The 21,258-nt window shown below is 47.3% G+C and overlaps 4 protein-coding genes across 4 annotated transcripts; 1 reads left to right on the top strand and 3 right to left on the bottom strand.

Moving 5' to 3' along the window:
- Positions 1-1,883: 1,883 nt before the first annotated feature.
- On the bottom strand, positions 1,884-2,733 carry F4822DRAFT_258450 (acyl-CoA N-acyltransferase). Its single transcript, XM_051454536.1, has one exon. It carries the CDS (start codon positions 2,538-2,540, stop codon positions 2,031-2,033), a length of 510 nt encoding a protein of 169 aa, XP_051314574.1. The 5' UTR covers positions 2,541-2,733; the 3' UTR covers positions 1,884-2,030.
- A 4-nt stretch (positions 2,734-2,737) lies between these two features.
- Positions 2,738-6,296, bottom strand: F4822DRAFT_403956 (endothelin-converting enzyme 1). Its single transcript, XM_051458156.1, has 6 exons — positions 5,803-6,296; positions 5,295-5,381; positions 5,047-5,237; positions 4,452-4,988; positions 4,111-4,392; positions 2,738-4,053 (listed from the first exon to the last, which is right to left on the bottom strand). Exons 1-6 carry the CDS (start codon positions 6,017-6,019, stop codon positions 3,004-3,006), a joined length of 2,364 nt encoding a protein of 787 aa, XP_051314573.1. The 5' UTR covers positions 6,020-6,296; the 3' UTR covers positions 2,738-3,003.
- A 6,083-nt stretch (positions 6,297-12,379) lies between these two features.
- Positions 12,380-19,310, top strand: F4822DRAFT_258331 (uncharacterized protein). Its single transcript, XM_051454534.1, has 2 exons — positions 12,380-18,838; positions 18,896-19,310. Exons 1-2 carry the CDS (start codon positions 12,896-12,898, stop codon positions 19,112-19,114), a joined length of 6,162 nt encoding a protein of 2,053 aa, XP_051314572.1. The 5' UTR covers positions 12,380-12,895; the 3' UTR covers positions 19,115-19,310.
- Positions 19,311-19,771: 461 nt separating this feature from the next.
- F4822DRAFT_403945 (uncharacterized protein) lies at positions 19,772-21,182 on the bottom strand. The gene has a single exon (XM_051458155.1). It carries the CDS (start codon positions 20,677-20,679, stop codon positions 20,017-20,019), a length of 663 nt encoding a protein of 220 aa, XP_051314571.1. The 5' UTR covers positions 20,680-21,182; the 3' UTR covers positions 19,772-20,016.
- Between the last annotated feature and the right edge of the window lie 76 nt (positions 21,183-21,258).

The following is a 21,258-nucleotide window of genomic DNA, read 5'->3' as shown; positions in this document are numbered from 1 at the left end:
CTATCTACAGCCTCGACTCAGTTCACGGATGATTTGGACAGCACTCCCATTAACACGCCTCCCAGTACTATCAGCAGCTGGGAAGACGAAGGCGTCGAAACTGAGAGGTTCAAAAGGCGGTATAAGAAAGCAAGGAATTTCATACGCTCGGGGACGTTTTCCGAGGCGATTCCCCTCCTGAAAAAGATGATGTGGGCCATAGAACGCTCCGGAGCTGATGTCCGGTCTGGTCCTGACGCATCGGTGTACCAAAATGTCCAGCTCCTGCTGGCGACAGCCCTCGCAGAGGATAAGTTGAGCGCTTGGGAAGCCAAAAGGATCCTGCGGGAGCTAATCAGAAACCCGCAGCTACCCGACCTACAGGTGTTCTCAGTGTGCTACCTACGCGCTCTGCTGATATCTCGACAGCAGAAACCTGACTGGGCCAAGGCACAAAGTCTGTGTCTCAAAGCCGTGAATGGCAGGCTTTCGGCCCTAGGAAGCCATCACCCGGATTCTATAGCTGCAGTCACCTTGCTTTCCTCTCTATATAGTTCCCTTAGTAGTGCCTGGCGTGCGAAATTGCCTACTAGCGTCGGGGGCTATTTCAACATCAGGCAGCTAACGACCTATTTCAGAGATCGCGAACATGGGGGATATATTGATTCCGTAAGCTTCTTACCACGAAGCAGGAAAATAGTTGTTGTCGTCTCCAATCGCAGTGTAATTGATCTCTGGGACGCAATGAAAGGCAGCCTAGATCGCAAGGTCGTTTGGCCCAGCGGGTCTGCGCCGATCCAGAAAGCGCATGCCAAAATGATACGTCGATATGGCTCTGGATGGGGGGTATTCGACATCCTCACAGGAGTGGACACACATATTGCCGACTCTTCCGACATCGGAATCCTTAGGGTGTCTGAGAATCACACCTCAATTGTAGGCCGGTATACCGGGTCAAACGAATTGATTGGACTGGGATGGAATGGCGTGACCTGGCGTCAAAATCTACCCTTTTCTGATTTATTAACTCTTTCTCTAGACGGTAACCTGCTTGCAATAAAAAATGATAGTGTGATTGAAGTATGGAGGTTATCGCCTAATGTATCGCGATGCATTTCCTTTAGCTGCGGCAGCCGCGGCTCCGGATATGGGCACATTTTTTCCCCGAATGGGAGTGTCTTTGTTTTCGTGAACTCCGCGGGGGCTCGGCATGTGTGGGACCTGGCAACGGGGATAGAAATTTTAACCACTACTACATCGGATGGGCCCGTCACCTTCTCACCGGACGGGACCAAGATTGCATATGTAGAATACGAGCACAACGGAGTCATCAGAATCATAGACAGGGCGATGGACAAGACAAGCCAGATCTTCGGCGACTTACCCGTGACTACCAATGGGGCCGTTATTTGGTCTCTGGACGGGAAGAGGATAGCCGGCCGCTACTTTAAAGAAAACACTATCATAGTTCACTTCTGGGACTTCGATAAGGGCGTGGCGTCTACCATTTCCGAGCCGATTAGGACCAGATGGGAAAGCCACCAGAACTCAACGGTCTTCTCCGTGGATAGTAGATTTTTTGCTATTCTTATTCCAACCATGGGGATCTACTTATTCGATACAGCGACAGGGAAGAAGCTCGAGAAGATTGACATAGATAGTGATCAAACTGGGTTGACTTTCTCTCCGGATGGCGGCGTTTTAGCAATATTCGGTCAATACAATATAAAACTATGGGAGATAACATATATCACCTAGGCGAGGAAGTCTCTTTTCCCTCGTCATTAATTTTTTTTTTTCTTTTTTTGCTTACTTTAAGTCATTTTTCCTTCGCGTCCATGTATGAAGCGTTATTGTTACCTAAATTTTACAATCATACGAAGGATTACCCATCCCACCCCTTCCAGCTGCTATCACAGCAGTGTTGTTCATTCAAGCTATCTCTCGACTTGTACTAAAGACGATTGTATTTCAATCAGACACAAGGTTCTGGAAGGAAAACAGCATAGTTACTTGAAGCCTTTAGCGGGTAAAATTCGCTCCCCAGTTTCTCATAGTAAATCCTTTCGAAAGTAGACCCGTTCGTAACCATCCTCAATCTTCCTCTCCGCCTCCACGAAGCCTAGTTTTGCATATAGACCGAGATTCTCATACATCTTGATATTCGTGAACAGCGTTAAAGCTGTACGACCTTGCGCCCGCGCTGCTTTTTCACAGTACTCGGTTAGAATCCGGCCATAACCACGGCCCTGAGCCATGGGATCGACAACGAGGTTGTTGATCTTAAGTGAATTGGTGAGAGGGTCTTGGCGTAGGATGACGGAGCCGATGGGAATGTTTGTGTCTGCGGTTCGGAGGATAAAGATGTCGCTTGTTGCGAGGAGTGATTGGTAATCTGCTAGCATAGGCGCTGGTGGCTTGCCGATACGTGGGATGTATTTGGTGTATGCGGCGTCTATTATTTTCTTTATCGCGGGTACGTCCTCCACCGAGGCCCGCTTCAGCGTTAGGCCTTCGATGGATAGGGGAGGGAAATCCTCGCCGCCGCCGCTTGCACTCATGGTCGATGGCGGTCGTGTTTCTCTTCTTTTTTTTCTTTTTTTTATTGTCGAGTTATTAGAGAAATGGTCACTATTCAGGGGTAGATTCCTTTCCCGGGGCTAGTCTGCCGAGAGCGGCCTGCTCCTACGCGGGTATCGGCGTCGTCCCTATCCCCCGTCCGAGAAGCGCTGTTCGGAAACGCTAAGAAAGGAGTTAACCCATTTCTAAGTAAGCTGATATAATCTTGTATTCACGATGTTAATCGCTGTGTCTATAAGGTACGTATAAGCTATCTACGAGTTATGGATACGTAATAGGTTAAAATATATTTGAAGTTCTTATTAAACACATACTTAGAAAGCACCTTATAGTAGCTAAATATGTGGGCGCTTGATTACCTATTCATTCATATACCTAACAACAAAAGATTCCAATTTCTTAGTATACAAACACCATTATGATCCTACTCGCTCAAACCCATGTTTACCACAACTCACAAGTGGGCTCCTTGGCAGGGCACTTGAAGCTCTCCCTGAACGCCCTAGAGTTTGCTGTAGTACCTAAAATACGAGCGAAAGCGGGTGAGTGGGGATCCGTGTAAATACGCTGGACGGCGTTCTCCTTGCGGGTCTTGCCGCACCACCAGTTACCATAGAAGACGAAGAAAAGCTGCTCGTGAGTGAAGAAATCAAGGCCGGGCAAGCTTTGATCGGGGTTCGATTCGGTGCGGTTCTTCCATGCGGCGAAGGCGGCCGATACACCACCAGCATCAGCAATGTTCTCGCCTAAGGTGAGCTTGCCGTTGACGTGCAGGGTATCGCCATTAGTACCCTCAACGGTGAAGTTGCTGTACTGGTCCACGAAGCAATTGGCTCTTGTGTCGAACTCCTTTACCGTGTTCTCCGTCCACCAGTCGGTGAAGTTGCCGTGCTCATCATAGTGGCGGCCTGAGTTGTCGAAGGCGTGGGATAATTCGTGGCCGGCAACGGATGCAAAAGCGCCGTAAGACACATAGCTAGGTAGGTCCAGTTCGAAGACGGGGAACTGCATGATGCCGGCTGGGAAGACGATCTCGTTACCTACGGGGTTGTAATAAGCGTTGACAATGTCAGCTTGCATGCCCCATTCACCATGGTCAACGGGTTTTCCAAGAGTCGACCAAGTTCTGTTTACTTCGCGAGTATTGCTTGATACGGTGTTGTTGAAATACGAGTCGGTAATAGTCAAGCCACTGTAATAAGACTTTAGGGCATTTGGGTTTGTGATGTTCGGAGAAGCCGTGGGGAATCCAATCTTCTGGTCGATGTTGTTGACCTTGTTCGCAGCCAGCTTCTTAACTGAGTCATCCATCCAGCTCAAACCATTCAGTTTCGAGATGAATTGATGCTTGATGTCAGTTATGATCTGATCGCCGTACTTCTTAGCATCATCGGAGAAAGCAGCCTCGATGTAGAATCGACTGAGGATCCAGCCAAGGGTGCCATCAACGTAGCTAACGCACGTCTTCCATCGCTCGGCCTTCGTGTCTGGATCCTAGAAATAGTTAGCCACCTACTGCCCGAGAGTCAAATATGCGAGATGCACTCTTACCTTTCCTGATAGTACATTGGTGAAACGAATGAGTGGCTCAACCTCCGGTCCCTCAACAAAGTCCGCATAAGCACTGATTAAGTGCCAGACTAGGTAACTTTGCACAGTAGACTTAGATGTGTTAGAGATGATCTCGGACACGTTGCCAAGAAACTCCGGGAATGCTAGTAGCAGGCTATCTCCTGTATAATCCTCAGGAACCAAACCCTTAAGGACGGAGTCCAAACCAATGGCCGGTCCAATCTTTGCAGCGTCTGTGGTCTTGACGATGTTGTAGTATTTCTAGAATCGTTAGCTTGTGAATAGGACCAAGAGGGGATGTTTGGGCGTATGCTGCTTACAGTAACATCCGACTGGTCCTCGGGAGGTGGTGTTATCGCTGCAATCTTCTTCTCAAGGTCCACAACAGATTGCGCAAGTTCCTTAGCCGCCGACTTCGAAGAGTTCGAAGGAAGGAAGGTGGCGAAAAGTTCTCCCAGCGTAGCTTGGTACGAGCTCACGGTATTATTGTCCTGGTAATATTCCGGCGAGGGCAGCGAAAGTCCTGCTGGAGAAGCTTGAATAATAACGACATCCGGGTTCTTGTCGTCAGCACCTGCGCCAAGTCCCAAAAACGATGTTACTCCTATCTTTTCTAGGAAAAGAATAGTGTCGCTAAGAGTAACATAATCCGATTCCTGTACTGTAGCAGAATCGCCCTCATCAACAGGGAAAGACTTAGCAAGTTGGCCAATTAAGTCAACCAGAGGTGCGACACCCGTTTTCTGGAGGACAGTTTCATTCAAGCAAGAATTGTAAGCGTTCTGAATCATGAGGAAGTTTTCTTCATCGGTAGAAGCAGCTCGCGTAAAAAGGTTCCGGGGCGAGAATGAGGAATGCTATATGAGCGTTAGCATGTTTAACTCGTGTAGTTTTGCTCCACGTCGGAGGACATACCTCAGAAGTCGTAGGATACGGCGATTCTAGTATGTGTCTGAGTGTGGTTTGGCCATTCTCAGACATGATAGTTGACGTGGAATAAGATGTCTTATCCTGCGGGATGTCATGGCGATTGCCGAACCCATCGCAAACCAGAGTATCGAAGTTAGTGCATGGATCGATTTTCTGATAGTCCGGAGACAAATTGTCTAAAAAACACTATAAGCTTCTTGTATGCGGAATTGGAAACATTAGAATCCACTAACAGAGAATTTCGGACGCTGCGTGGATGCAGGCCGCGGACTGGCACAGCGAGGTACTCATGCTCGGCTTTCGTCGAGCACGTGAGAGAACTATAATACCGTTAGATGATAACCTCTAGATAAGTGATAAGTGTATTTAAAGAGCGAGGGTTTGGGGTTTAGTAAAAGCAGAATGAATGAAATCTCGGTAGGCGTAGATGCGAGGTTGCAGAAATGAATCAAGCCCAAGTGGAGAGGATGAATTCCGGATGAATGCGACCCGTCTCTGTTCCGCGCCACTACTCGCTTCGGTGAATGACACCATCCTGATTAAAACAAGTGTATGTCGACTAGAGATCGTGGGACGGTATACATGAGATTGGGTTATAAGGGTGTAGTGGTATACAAAATTCAGATCCGACACCGACACATGTGGTCAAGTCATCGCTCATAAAGAGAGGCAATCAGTGCAACAAGACTAATTTCTGAGGAACGTCGGACAGGACGACAATGGCAATCAAGTGTAACTTACCTCCTGAAAGAACTAATATTACAACGAAGGCGAGGATGAGAAGAACGCTGACGATGAGTGATATCCAACGGCGGCGCCTCCAGGTTTTAACCTGATAGTTGAGATGAACGAAGTCTCCTTCGGCAGTCACATCCCTTCCTCTCTGGTCATGGTTATTGCTGGCACCACGAAGCAGGGGTGTTTGCTCGTCATTTAAGAGCTGACTTTGGCCAGCCATATCTGTTGATTGAAGGCGATGGATCTGAGCCAAGACACGCTGGTAAGGTCTATTACGGCGTGTATGATGCGATCAGCAGTGGCAGTAAAGAAGCTGAGCTGGGTAGCTAGCCCACTGTGGGATAGCTAGGTACCTAGTGCGCCCAGACTATAGCAAATTGTACATATCCGTAATCAATACGTCCTTACAAAATACAATCGATAGATGAGGTGACGTCCTATAGTGATCTACTCGGTGTATAGTGATATAGTGTATGAGCAGGTTTGTTGATTAAGATGCAAAGGTAAGAACGTAACATGGAAATTCATGGCGGCTCATGCCTAAGCCAGCTGCAGCCTGTTGGCGGAGCAAAGAACCCCACACGCTAAGCCGGAAATGGCCGGGCTAGGTACCTATTGCTGGGGGTAGCTACTCTATTTAAAATGAATACTGGGTTTTGATTGGTCGTTTAACATGTCATTCCTCTCTCTGTCGGCTCCTAATGGTTAGCTGGCGGAAGCTAATCCTAGCATGCCCAGAAAGGGGTATGTGGGGCTAAAGGGCTGAATAATACGAAGGATGCATCATCTTTAATGAATTTCATGGCTTCAAGTCTTGCTTCAAGTCTTGGTAAATGTCTATGATCATGATGTTGTTTCGCTGGATATATCCCATCTAAGGACATACGGAATAGATGGGCATTGATGTATTGAAAGCAGGTATGCAAATTTCACTTTAAGCTTGTAAGTTGTTCTCTTCCAAACCATAAGCCGCATATATGGGCGCGGGCCTAAGTCCTATGCAATTTGGCATCGTGTAGTTCAGGGATAGGGCGAGCAGCGTTGCCAAGATATACATCCACGTTGGTTTTCTTGAACTAGAGGTGATTGGTTGAAACAATGCTCACTACTTTACCGCGTGTTGTTTATTAATAAACCAGACTTTCGACGCCCTAGATATATGGGTATAACGCCATATGATACATCAAGGTCAGCCTTGAGCCACCTTTAGCTGAGTACATATCGAATGGGGCACATTTCACTTTAAGCATTCACTCGCGCATCGTTGTGGATACTCCCTGCAATTGGGTGGCTGCAGGGCTGAGGAACGGCAGGAAAACATTAGTACCCCAAAAGGCACGATCTTGCGGACCTTATATACCTCCTAGGTAGTTGTATAGTAGTTTATCTCTTGAGCTAGCGAAGGTCTTGTTGTGAGGCATTATATCGCCGTTGTTCCAGACTTAAGGCATGATGCCCCCCCCGGGTTACCTTGAATGAATTCGAGTGATGCTAACCTGTGGTGGCTAGGTTTGCGTGGTTCACTTGCATCGACTTTTCGCTGCTGGAATTACACTCCTGGGGCTTGTTGTTTACTGAAGAAAGGTAGATAGAATAGGAATAGGTAAAAGATTAGGTTATTTATAGGAGGGTTTGCTGGGGTTATATCATATCACGTTACACAAAACCGAACTTCTCGGATGTATTCAACTCTTGAAGAGAATCACCCTTTTCTAGACTTAAATTATCAGATTTTGCTACCTAGATTCAAGTACTTAGTCGCATACTGGTCTCTATACATAACATACTTTTTGAAAGGTATTGTGCCTTTAAACCCCTAGTTTAGGTCACTTACTTGATGCTCTAACCACGAATAGCTTTATATTTCATCTCTAAGTTGGTTATTATTCATCGAAATGTACTTAGTGTATAGATGGCATCTATACATACCTAGGTAGGTAGGACATAATAGCTCTCTGAGCTACTACTGCTTTGCGCTAATGACCTGGGAACCCAGTATGGAATACGCAAGCCATATAGGAGATTAATATCCAAAATCGAGTAATAGGTTGGGGTAGATATGTTGGAGCAGCCATGTGCAGCGTATAAATATAATAAGAATTCCCGAGGCCTTTTACATGCTGGGGCTTGTTTTCCCAAGGGCTAGATTTTAGATTACTTGCCGGTCTCATTTGGTGTGTATGATATGTTGGTGCTTGCCACCTACATAAGTTATACAGGTGTGAGATCAATATGTATGTAATTCACAGTGTATGGCACGTTATGTACGCTATGATCTGCTGTGGACGCCGACTTTCCCCCTGGGGAGCGCCTGTACATTCTTGGAATATGGGTACTTCTTTAACCCAAGCCTCATATTGTGTTTTTATTTCTTGTTGGAACGCCTCCGCCCCCATCTAGTGGCGTTCGTACTGCAGGGTTTCGGCGGCAGCAGCGCGCTCGTGGGAGCCCCTCCCACCGTATTTCAACCTAGGTATTTACGGTTTTGTATAGCCGCATTAAGGCCACGTACATGGGGCCCCGCGTACGGGTCGGTGGGGTACAGCAGAATATGTGTTCTATATGAACAAGTTACGGCCTAGTATGCTGTGCCTCGGCGGGAACCGGAGCTGCTTCGGAACGGAGGAATATCCGACGTGAAGGACTCTGCTGATTTGTGTTGGTTGACTAGGTGGTAAATAGATGAGATGTCGTATGTTGAGTGTAGAGTGACTGTGAGCTACTCGAATAACAAGTAGATAAAATAAATATATATATTGATATAAACCTAGAATATGGGCTGAAATACCAATATCTCGCCTCGCGAATAGCCTAGCCGGTTCTCCGAACAAAGCCGAGAATATTGCACGTGTTAGTGAAGTTGCAAGGGTGGATTGCCTGTGCGACTCCTATTGATAGATCGACATTTACTTGCCTACTTCCGAGTTGACCCCGTACTTCGTACGCTGTAGTTATATGGAATCGCGAAGTGAATACTCTCTTTCGCAACTGGGGGCCATAGCTGTATTTCGACTGACAAGGGGTTGGGACCCCGATAGTCCCATGCCGTGCGACGTTGGAAATGACCTTCTACCTCCGCACGTGCTGCAGACTAGCCATCTCGGAAGGTCGACCGCGGATCGGAATCGGTGGGGACGAGTAACGGCTCGCAAATCCCCATCTTCATAAATTTTTTTCTTTTTCATATTCTTATCTGTATGATCGAGAATAGTTGTCGTAGAACGCCACTAAATCCTTTAGCATCACTGCCTAACAACGTGGACACGGTGCCTATCCTTGAGGGCCTAAGCTAAGTGGAACGATTTTTAGCTAAAAAATTGACCGGCTATAACGACAGAGTAGGTCGTAGAAGCCGATGGTCGCGCGAAAAGTTTCGTAGCGGCAGCTCTAAGGCCGTCTTTTAGCTCCTTGAAGCATTGTCCGTATAGAAAAATTAAAGCCCTACTTTAGTACTCCGTAGAGAAGTAGGTGGGTGGATAATGATCTGATTCATCATGCGCCGTTCTCCCGGTGGTTGGCACGCACGGGCGGGCTGCTGTGGGCCATGGAGCGAATAGCTATTCTCAGCTGCTGGGTCGCAAGGTGAAAAGGGTGTAGAGACGACAAAGGGGAAAAAGAAGAAGACTCGGGCTGCTCGGTCGGTAGGGTCTCCGCGAATGTTGTCATTAATGCATCGTCATTGGGTATTCCGGATCTACCTTGTCTATTTAAGATAAGGCTGTGTGTATATGGTTAATGATTGTCATTTGTCTGCGTTAAGAGCCAAATATCTGGAATGGGGAGCCACTTTATGTATGTATTCCAACGTTAGGCCTGCTAAATCGCAGGGATAAAGGCACATGATAGTCTATTAATATTGATCACTCACGTAGCATGCTCAAAACAGAGGGATATCTTGTCTAATCCAATCTCTGTCATATGAAGATACGCGTTGAGACCATAGATGAGGGTAGTGCCATTTTGGAAGCGACGCCAATCGTTGACTTTGGGTTCTATTTTAGTCAAGCGATGATAATCTCATTGTCGGCGTGAAACCTTCTCGGGTAAAGCTAGCTTAATATGAGATCTACTCCGTAGGACGATGGTTTGTTCAGATTGAACAGCGGGTATTTGTATTATCATATGGTTAGGAATGTATTTTTATTGTGTAGGACACCAATTGATTTTTGGTTTGGACCCTAAACTTTTTTTTTAAGAGACGATTGGAAAAGGATATTGGACCCTTACTAAATTTATGTGGGGAACTGCCCAGGCGCATACGGTCATTGCTGCTGCATCGAGAGAAGAAGTGTAGGTCGCACCTGTGTAAGTGGACAAAACGGACAAAATGGTTGAGGGCAAGCGAGCCTCCAAAATTACCCAATCCTTTTTTATTGGCCACCACAATGCAAATACATCGGTTCACAACATTATTGATAGGTTGAGAAGTTACCTGCCGTGTCACGCGAACTGATACAGATTTCGTCATTGTGAAACACTTTTTGTAAAAGACATAGACTTTGTCGTATTTTTACTGAGGAGTATGAAACCGCTGGAACCTTGGATGTTTGAAAAAGGAAGAATACTGTAATCCGTATAAATTTACGTCCAATACATCAAAAGTCAGTCAATCAATCAATCAATCCAACTTTTTGATACGCTACAACTTAACCTTGAATATATACATGCACTAACACCGTGTCCATATAAACAAGTACTTTCGGTATGTATTTTCTCTGACCTTCTCCACCAATCTTATCATTTGGAGCGCTCGTCATTTCATTACTCTTGTTAACCGATCGTCTGGGTTGTGGCACAGCAGAACTCCGAAAGTCCAGATAATTTAGGAATGCGAACATCCACCATGTTTTTTTCCCCCCTTCCAAGATCAACGTCGCGTCAATCAACAAATCTATCTTGATGAACGGCTGCTTGCGACGGGAATACTTCAACTTCTGGTAATACTCTCAGCGATGAGTTCCCGCCGGACATTCTTATCCGGTAGCTGGCGATTGTACACCAAATTATAAACTTCCCTGCAGGTGAGATGACGTACACAATGCAATGACGCACTTAGTTCGCACTACATACACCACTGACCCTTAGGTACTTACACTTTCTTGACGATTTTTGTCTTATCGACTATCTCCTTTTGGTCAGTCTCTTAGGAAATATCTTATGTGATATATTGAGTAACTTGTGTTAGGTAGGTAGGTAGATAGCTAGATGATTGGGATGTAATGATTATTCAAGTCTCTTATAAATGAGTATTTATTTTCCTCTCTACTTAGCCTTAAAAAAATTCAACAAAAAAAAAAAAAACCGGCTGATCATTAGTTGCATTTCGACTCCAAGACTATCGGTCGCGTTGACGGTTGAACGAGCTGGGGTTGGAAAGATCGTCCAAAATTTCGTCCGGTCAAGAACTGCGAACACCCCACCCCCTATTTACCTATGTGACTTTTATTTTATATATTCCTGCTTGACCGCTCTTATTATTGACAAGGACGGATTATTGGGATTTTTGATGACACAATCTTGCGTCTCTTCTACACGGCATATCGTCAGTATTTCCGTGATGAAATAGATATTACCTAGATACCTAGGTACCACGGGATTTTACATACTAAAATATATAGGTCATATCTAACTACCATACTAGGTAGGAGGTAGGTTTAAGTCCTTCTCCGGAGGATGGGGGTTTATAAATAGGTACCTAGGTAGGTAGCCTATAGAGAGAGGTAAGGGTCCGTTATGTGTGAGTGAGTCTTAATACCGCCACCTCTCCAGGGCTCTCTCTATTCGGACTCTTTTTAGGCGACCGTAACTTGGCAGGTCGCTCAAATTTCATGACAAGGCGAAATCATATGAGAGAGAGCGGGAAACCGCTAGATAGATTATTGCTCAGCTGAGAGGTAGGAGTGGGTGTCATTGTCAAGTGGTTAAATAGAATCGAGCGGTTTTCAAGGGTTCGGGGCTGTGGGCTGTAAATGAAAGAATTGAAGATCAAGGTATGCAAGAGTTGGAAGAACTGGCTTTGCTCGGTTGGGCGGGGAAAAAAAACGCAGATTACCATTGCGCCGTAACCTTCTAAAGAGTAACTTGTACCTTGATTGGATCGTTGATTGGATCGAAGAGGGTCCAAGAGATGCATCTCTGCAATTATCAACGTGGACAAGACACCCACCCACCTGCCAATGCTGCCATGTTTCCCTCCATTACTTCCCTACTACTTCCTGCCCGCCTGCTACTACTCCTGCTACTCCCCCCTCCCAGGGCTACTACTTCCCTGCTTCCCTAACTAAAAAACCTTCCAAGGTTCCCTACCAGCCAAATCTCGTCCCGCCTGCCTTTTAATTTTTTAGCGTACCCGCTGCGCGTATGTACCGATGCAACTTTTCTTTTATGAGTTTTATGCCAACCATCCCTTTCCCCCTTCCGTCTGACGTTTCTGTCTGTTAGTTTAGCCAGTCGAGTAATAGTAACGGTGTATACGATTATTATTATTATTATTATTACTATTACTCTCATTTTTATTTTTCTACCAATAATTTTTTTTTCTCTTCTTCCAGCATTCGTTTCCAGCTGAAAACCGAAAAAAATAAAATAAAATAATATTAAACAAGACAGTTGAAAAAAAAAAAAAAAGAGACCCGCCCTCAAAGTCGTCATTCCCGCTGCTTACGCACGTACAATACCCAATACTTTTGAGGGATCGTGCTTATGAGCTACGGATGCACCCGAGTCGCAAATAAGACCGTACCAATAATAATCAGGAGCACTGTCTGACGTAGGTAGTGACCCAACCGACCGCTGACTAGCAATTGAGCCTTGCAATCGACACAAGGCGATGCCACTTACCGGTTTTGAACTGTCCTAGCCGAAAAAGAATTACATCCTTATTCCTTACTGTCACTGCAGTTCGCTGTCACCCAACCAACATACGGCAATTCAAACCACCTGTTCTCGGTCGTATGCTGTCTAATCCCTTACTCTAGCACTCTAGCGACCGAGAGCACCTGTACTTTTGGTTTTTATCAAATGCGAATGCCGAGATCACGAGAACGTAGTGAGATCCGTCCCCGACACTGCCGCATGGGGGCGCCGTGAACGAGGAATGCCATCACATCATCACTACTCAGGCCCGGACGAACCACGTAGCTCTATCATACTACCGCCCTCCCCATCTCCCAGCTATGACCCAAATAATTTACAATCATTGAATACCGAGAAACAGAGTAGTCCTTCCGGGACTAGTTTCTCTAGCGACCTCGCCGATTCCATGCGAAACTTGCCAACCAACGCGGTAGGGCCGACGAACCCCGATGCACCTTGGCTGACACTTGCCTCCTCGAGCGTAGACCACGTGAACTTGCGAGGCAACGGTTTGGACGCGGTCGGTGTGGAGAAATTTCCGTCCGTCGTCAGAGATGTTCAACCCGAAAAGGATGAATTACCAAGAGGAACAACAGGAGTTGGCCCGGGCGCAAGGAGAAAAGGCAGGGAGGTCAGCATCGCAGAGACTTCACCCGAAGTCATAGAAAATAAACGCTCTATTACTGAATACCGGGTACGACTTGCGAAGGAAATGGAACGTCGAGAACAAGCGGTTCGAGGTCCCCCGTCGCCTTCTGGAAATGCGTCTGAGAAGACGCGCATATCACCTATTAAGGAAGAGTCTAGCGCGACACCCTCACCAACACCCGATTCTGACATACCGACTGCCTCGACCGAATCAACTAAGACGGTTCGTGGCGGTATGACCCCAAACTTCACGGCCCGCACACCATCATACCCCTTCCCACGTATGGGTACCCCCAGTTTCACCTCGACGTATCTGCAAAATGCTCTTGGCCAGCAGCCCACCCAGGGCGGATCCGTTAACGCGACCGGTTCCCAATTTAGTGGTTTTGTGTTGCATGATCAGTTGAGATCTGACCCATCGTCGCCGGCGTCGGCCATGACTTTCCTACCTCCTGGAGTAACCACCAAACCGAACCTCGACTTCCCCACACCAAATCTTTATGACCTAACCTTGATGCTTTCTGCCGAGCCTGGCTTAGATGCATGGTGGAGCAGTGTCGTCCAGATTATGACTGGATACTATAAAGCAGAGAGGGTAACTCTCTCAGTACCAGCTGACCCAACAGACGTTGAAAATGTACCTTGGGGGCAAAAGGCCACATACAACGCCCTAGAGGAAGATGACTTAAGCGTAGGATATATAGCCCGGGGAGCCAGTCTTGTTGCGAATAGCATAGGTGATCAGTCTGAGTTTGTAGTGACTCCGGAGGGACTCCAAAAGGTTGATAAGCCCGTGCGACCAATTATCCGAAACCGTCATTCCTTTACCGCTTATGAAGATAAAAGGGGTGCTGGAGAGGGAGATGTGGATCAAGCCGCTGGCCCTAGCTCTCACCGGCCTACTTTACTTCAACGGAGTAAAAGTTATTATCCAGGTACCGACAGGCATGAACCTCATTCGGCATTAAATAGACAGGCGTTGGAGGAACATGATGCTATTGAGGACCAACAGCAAGTTCCAACGTGGGAAGCAAGGCTCGAGCCGAAGAGTGAAGTTAGAGGACGTCTTCTTCCGGTATTGCAAGGACTTGACTTTGAAGCAGACCCTCTCATCGACCACAACGGTATAACCCGCGTTGTTGAGCGAGGCAAAGTGATTGCTTTAACACGGACGTATCCCTACCTCGACCCGAACTCCGAAGAAAAACGACAACCGAAGAGCGCTAAAGTTACGCCAGCGGAAGACCCGAAGAAAATATCAAAAAAGCCTATTAGAACCGAATCACAAACGAAACTCTCCTCATTGTTAGCAAATGCGAGCGCACCCCGATCCTTAAGCCGAAATCGAAAGTCGTTATCAGCAGATAAAAAGATCCCTAGTTTATTCTCAACGATAGATGATATTCCACCTCGACCTCCCACCCCGAAATACGAAGAGTACGAACAGGCACCCCCGTCACCATGGTCCCAATCACCGGCACCTTCGCCCGCCGTCCGAGCCGACCCTTCAGAGAATCCCTTTTTCACCGACGCCGTAGTTGACGAAGAATCCTTCAATCCAGGACCAAGTCCGCAAGATTATGCATCCACGCAACCCCCGGAGACTATTGGAGTTGACAACTCCTGGACCGTGCTCCATGTGCCTCTGAACCATGTCCTTCTTTCGAAGCCACCTCAAAAGTTCAAACTGGATCCCTCTGCATTAGAACAGAAAGTTTCTCAGCGCAACCATCCGGAGCCGAGTGTAGGTTCTGCTATGTTACATGAGCGCCTATCTACCGAGGAATTAGCCAAGAAGAACAAACATCTGCCTATTGCAATCTTGTCGATCTTAACCCCTATCATACCGTATCCCTCCAACCTACGCCACTCACTCGAACACCTGGCACCCCATTTAGCAGCGACTTTCTCCCTTTGTCGACACTATTCAACTCTTGAAACAGAAGTAATGGGTCTTCATCGGAAGAGGCCGTCTACCAGTGGATTCGGTGCTATTGGACTCGATGGACGACCAGTCGCTGACCCTGCCATTTTCGCTCATCTTAATTCTCCGCCGGCTGAGGATGTTTCCCAACGCTCGGTTACCGGAAGTCTCACCAGCCCTAGCGAATATTCAGGTCCATCCCGGAGCATTAATGCTTCACCCAGTGGAACGCCGTTTTGGGATCCTAGCTCTTTTGGACTTGTCGTGGAGAGGCGAACTGCGGGTACTAGTCCTAGTCAGCCAGGTGGTGATAGCTATTTTGGTTCCGTACCTCGAAGTGAAGGCCTTTCTGTAGAGGCATCAGCTCAAAGGACGTTAGCTCAACGTGCTTCTAGAACCATTAATAAGGAAGGCGGTTTGACTATCGAAAAGCAGCCAAGACGGGTGAGAAGTCTTCTGCACCATCAGCAAGATTTGAGCGCAGCTGTAAAAGACGTCGAAAATTCCGAGCTTCCCTCTCGCAATTCCGGTATTTTCGATGAAATAATAATCAATCAGGCATTGAAGCAACGGCCGACGTCAAAGGATTCTTCCGAGATGAACACCGGATTGGAAATTCCGCCATCTCGTCACGAAGCTGATGACGGTCGGAAGCGGCTTTCTGGCCAGAGTATATCGTCTAACAGCCATAAACACACCATGTTACATTCGTATGGTGGCGATTTCTCCACGACCTTCCAATCCCTACCCTCCAGCACTTCCCTACTCTCGAAACCTACGTCGCAACCTACAACACCGGCCAGACCTGGATCTTCATCTACGCCACACGTTACCATGCTCCCTCCATCGGATCGCCTAAAGGGGCTTATGCTCGACCTTTTACCTGTCCATGTTTTCGTTGCACTGCCTGTACATGGGGAGATCGTCTGGGTTAACAGTCGTTATCTAACTTACAGGGGTCAGACTCTTGCAGACCTGGTCGCAGATCCTTGGGGAAGTCTGCATCCTGAAGATCGTGACGAGTATATGCGTGCCTGGACGCATTCTCTTCGGTCCGGTGATCAATTCGCCCAATCAGTACGCCTTCGTCGCTTCGATGGTGCATACCGATGGCACCAGGCTCGTGCGGTAGCCTCGAGAGATAAACGTGGAGTAATAGTACAGTTTATCGGCTCCTATATGGATATCCATGATCAAAAGGTAGCCGAATTAATGGCGCTCCGCCAAGAGGAGATCGAAGTATCAGAGGCAAAACATCGCCTGTTAGCAAACTTGATACCCCAGATAATATTCACCGCTACAGAAGATGATGGAGTCACATTCGCAAACGAACAATGGCTCTCTTATACCGGGCAGAGCGATGAAGGCGCATTGGGCCTAGGGTTTATAGACTACGTACACCCAGACGACTTAGCGAAATGTCGATTACCGTTAGAGCGCTCAACAGCACCATCTCCGAGTGGGGAGCACGTGGACGATATATCTCGGCACCGTTCGTCGACGGGCACCACATTGCTACCTCCAGATCTAATTAGTGGGCAACCAGGGAACATGCCTCAGAATCACAGCTCGCCCCGTGATTTCGTCACCGCAGATTTAAATGACCTCTTCCGGAGAGGCATCCTTAAGGTTTCAACAGACAGTAATGGCCGCCTTTCGTACACCACCGAGGTGCGATTACGATCAAAATCTGGCGAATATCGATGGCATTTAGTGAGGTGCGTCGAGATCGGCGATGTTGGTTTCGGTAGTAGCGCGAGTTCCTATTTCGGTTCGGCAACTGACATAAATGACCATAAACTGCTGGAGGAGAAGTTGAAAGAAGCTATGGAGTCCAAGGGTAGATTTTTGAGCAATATGTCTCATGAAATCCGAACACCGCTGATTGGAATTTCTGGTATGGTAAGCTTCTTACAAGATACGACACTCAACGAAGAACAGAGGGATTACACGAACACCATACAGACTAGCGCCAACAGTCTCCTTATGATCATCAACGACATATTGGATTTGTCCAAAGTCGATGCTGGTATGATGAAGTTGAATTTCGAATGGTTTCATACTAGATCTCTTATCGAGGACGTTAACGAACTAGTTTCGACGATGGCGGTTGCTAAGCGACTCGAGCTTAACTATATCGTGGAAGAGAATGTTCCTTCATGGGTTAAGGGTGACAAGGTTCGCATACGGCAAGTTCTTCTTAATGTCATTGGTAATGCTATTAAGTTTACCACAGTGGGAGAAGTCTTTAGCCGATGTAGAGTCTATTCGGCCAACGCAGCCGAACTCGGTGAACATCAGATTATGCTTGAGTTCTCAACTATTGACACTGGGCGAGGTTTCAGCAAAGAAGAAGCCGAGCTCATCTTCAAACCCTTTAGTCAGATCGACGGGAGTAGTACTCGACAACATGGTGGTAGCGGCCTGGGCCTTGTGATTTCAAGACAACTTGTGGAGCTTCACGGTGGAAAAATGGACGGAAGTGCTGTACCTGGAAAAGGTTCCACGTTCACGTTTACGGCTAGGTTTGGCCTACCAAGTCCCAACGATCATCCCAGCATAATGAATACCCCACCGATGACTGCATCCAGACGGTCTCCAGCAGAAGAGAAATCAGCACAGGTTATCAAACCCCTTTTATTGCAAAAGGCAATGGAGCCAGCCCCGACCGTTAGTCCCAGTTCTGAGGCGGATATTACTTCACCACCGCCAGAATCCTCCGGCAGCTCGGATCCTTCAATTCGCTCTCTTCGAAGTCTGACTACTACCCGATCTTCAGTTTCCTCGGTTAATGTTGGCCTCACACATTTTAGCGAAGCCGCAAAGGCTAGTGGACAAGACCTATCTCGAATGAAACTCGAAATGCCTTCTGGGAAGATGTCGCCACATATGGTACCTACTCCAGACGGTACTAAATTCCCCACGGAGTTAGCACAGTTCCGACCACCGATGTATTCGATCCTCATCATCTGCCCCCAGAAATACAGCAGAGAAGCGACAACAAATCATATTGAAATGACGCTACCGAAAGATGTCCCACACCAGATAACGGCAATGGCAAGTGTATCAGAAGCTGCAGAAGTGATTGGAGGCCATGAATCCGTCACTTTCACCCATATCGTTCTTAATCTTCCATCGGCCGAAGAGATCATAGGAGTTATCGACAAGATAATCGCCAGCTCCGGTGGTAAGACCTCGGTACTTGTCTTAACGGACTCCGTTCAAAGGCAAGCGGTTCTCAAACTAGCGTCGGATGCCGAGCACCAACAACTTCTAGCAGAAAAGAGGATGATTTTTGTATACAAACCTGTTAAACCGTCTAGGTTCGCGGTCATATTCGATCCGGCTAAGGAACGTGATCTCAGTGTAGATTTGAATCGCTCCAGCGCCGCTCAAATGGTCGAAAGTCAGAAGCAAAATTATTTGGATGTGGAAAAGCGTATTGGAAATAAGGGATACAAAGTACTTCTCGTTGAGGACAACCCCGTCAACCAGAAAGTTTTGGTTAGGTATCTCATGAAAGTTGGGATTGAGGCGGAGATCGCCGCCGATGGCGTCGAATGCACAGAGAAAGTGTTCGCACAACCACCAAATTACTACTCATTAATATTGGTAAGTCGTTCTTAGGATGCTGCTGATAAGATTGGTAAGCTAATATACGAATAACAGTGCGACCTTCATATGCCTCGAAAGGATGGTTATCAAGCTTGTCGGGAAATTCGACAATGGGAGTCGCATGCCAATCTTCGCCCGATGCCTATCATCGCCCTATCGGCGAACGTTATGTCGGACGTCCAAGAAAAATGCGCAGCGGCGGGTTTTAGCGATTACGTTACGAAGCCAGTTGACTTTGTCGACCTAAGCACGGCGATGTCCAAGTTCTTCTGATTCGCAGCCGATAACGACCGGTTAGTAGCAGTTGCTGCTCTCTAAGATATGATCAATGCATCTGCACGGCGTTTCCAGGAGATAGAGGTTTATTTTTTATAAAAAGTGAAAAGGAAAGTGTTGTTGTATACCACGAATGCATCGTCGGGGCGGCCGAGGCGGAGGATTCAAAAATAACATTTGTATTTTCTGCTGAAATGGCACATGTACCATTAAGACAGGTAGGGCAAAGGTCAAGACTCAAGGGTTCACATACGGTTTAAGGGATCTGCGACGCTCTACTAGGAGGAATTTGTACAAATGCAGGCAGGCCGGCCGTCAAAATTCGACGGCCCACATCATCATTATCATCATCATCATCATCCCTCGTGGTGGCATCATGACTTCATGGCTTAACAATTGGTTATTGTTCGATAGAGAAAGTCGGAAGAAAAGCGATCTTGGGTAGCTCTTAGAGATGGCATCGAGGGATTATGATAACAGTTGACGAGGGTGTTATTTTTCACTCCTCGTCGCTCGTGTGTATACCCCTCGATGAAGTGTCGTGGTCCGGCAAAGGAGTCACGGTTTTGCATGTTTGTTTTTTTGTTCGTCTTGGTAAGGTAAGCCTGATGAAAGATATCACTTTGTTTCAATGTGGGCATAATTAAATTAGATACCATTTATGATACTTCGACAAGAAATTTCTGCCTCTTTTGATGAATTTACAGGTGATGGTACAGTATCAAGGTACAATAGTAGATGTAGTATTAGCAAGCCATCCCTAGTTGCCACGATGCGTCAAGCCATCAAATAGGCATATATGTATCTCAATCCCGAACACCCATCCTATTCCGGCCTATACCTAACGAGATTAATGATCACGGGGATTATGGGTACCTCTGTATTAAAATTCCATCCTATTAGTCCTCTTCGATGACGATACCCTTTACTTCTTCCGCCGGCGCATCCGTTTGCGCGGGTTCTCCATCAGCCGTCTTCTCCTTACTTTCTGCCTCGTCTTTCTTCACGTCGACCCTAGCCTTAACGCCCTTCGCGGGCGCAGTGGTAGACTTATCGCCATCAGGTGTACCTTCTGCATCGGCACCATTGCTTTTGTTATTACCTCCCCTTCCACCACCATTCTTCTTCCCCTTCGCCTTTCTCGCCTTAGCTTTCTCCCTCTTCTCTCTATTCTTCCTCGTCTTCTCCTCATCCCGCGTCTCCGTCTCCTTTTTCTTAGCCTCGAACTCACTCGCCGCGCGCTCGGACTCAACCTCCTGATCCATTAACCGCAGTCGCTCGTATTCTCGCCGCCGACTCGCCTTATATACGTGGAACTCACCCGAGCCCGCTCCCGCGCTGGATCCTTGAACATTAGTCACAATTTCTGGAGGCGGTGGGAGCGCGCCGCGTTTACGGGTGGCGGATGGGTCGGGGATCCGGACTTCTTGCTCGGGCTTGGAGAAGAGGGCTTCGACTTCGCGTGCTTGGGTGGAGAGGGGGGTTAAGGCGCGCTTTTTGACCGGGCGTTTGGAGCGCGGGTCTGCGGATGTGGGGATGCTTTCTGGTCCTTCGCCTGACATCTTTGTTACTGGCCTTTCGCAGCGGTATCTAGGTTGGACTTGCGCGGGTCATTCTTCGTTCGGAACGTGCCGAGATGTCTGCCGGCTAGCTGATGCTGCCTAGATGGGCAGTTACTTCTGGCTATCGAAATCGGCACACCAACCCCCTCCTTCCCCTAATTTTTCTTATCGTATAATGAACCTTTTGGAAGCTATCGCTGGTTCTGACGTTGGAGTAAGGGAGGAGGCTCTGGCGATTCGAGGCGCGCTGTCGTATGTTGATGGCGTGATGCGAACGCTTTTTTGGCTATGGTGAGAGACGGTAGATCGAATAGGGGGATCTTTAGTGCGTGGAGAAAAACACGCGATGGGTCGAAGTGGGACGAACAGATGCGCTGATCTTTTAGTAGTTATAGATCGCTGTAGACGGGTTTGCGATGATTTATTCGCTGTTTTTGATGCCGGATTGTAAGTTTTTGGACACTTAAAATTGATTGATTGATGACGATAATGAGGCTTGTACCTTGACGAAGAAAAAGAGTGGGTCGAAGGGTCGGGATGACCACGCTACATTTGTGTTACCTGACGGGATGTATCTTA

This window comes from Hypoxylon trugodes, assembly GCF_022578975.1.
Source record: "Hypoxylon trugodes strain CBS 135444 unplaced genomic scaffold F4822scaffold_5, whole genome shotgun sequence".
Classification (NCBI taxonomy): Eukaryota; Fungi; Ascomycota; class Sordariomycetes; order Xylariales; family Hypoxylaceae; genus Hypoxylon; species Hypoxylon trugodes.
This window is presented reverse-complemented; position numbering and strand designations above follow the sequence as displayed.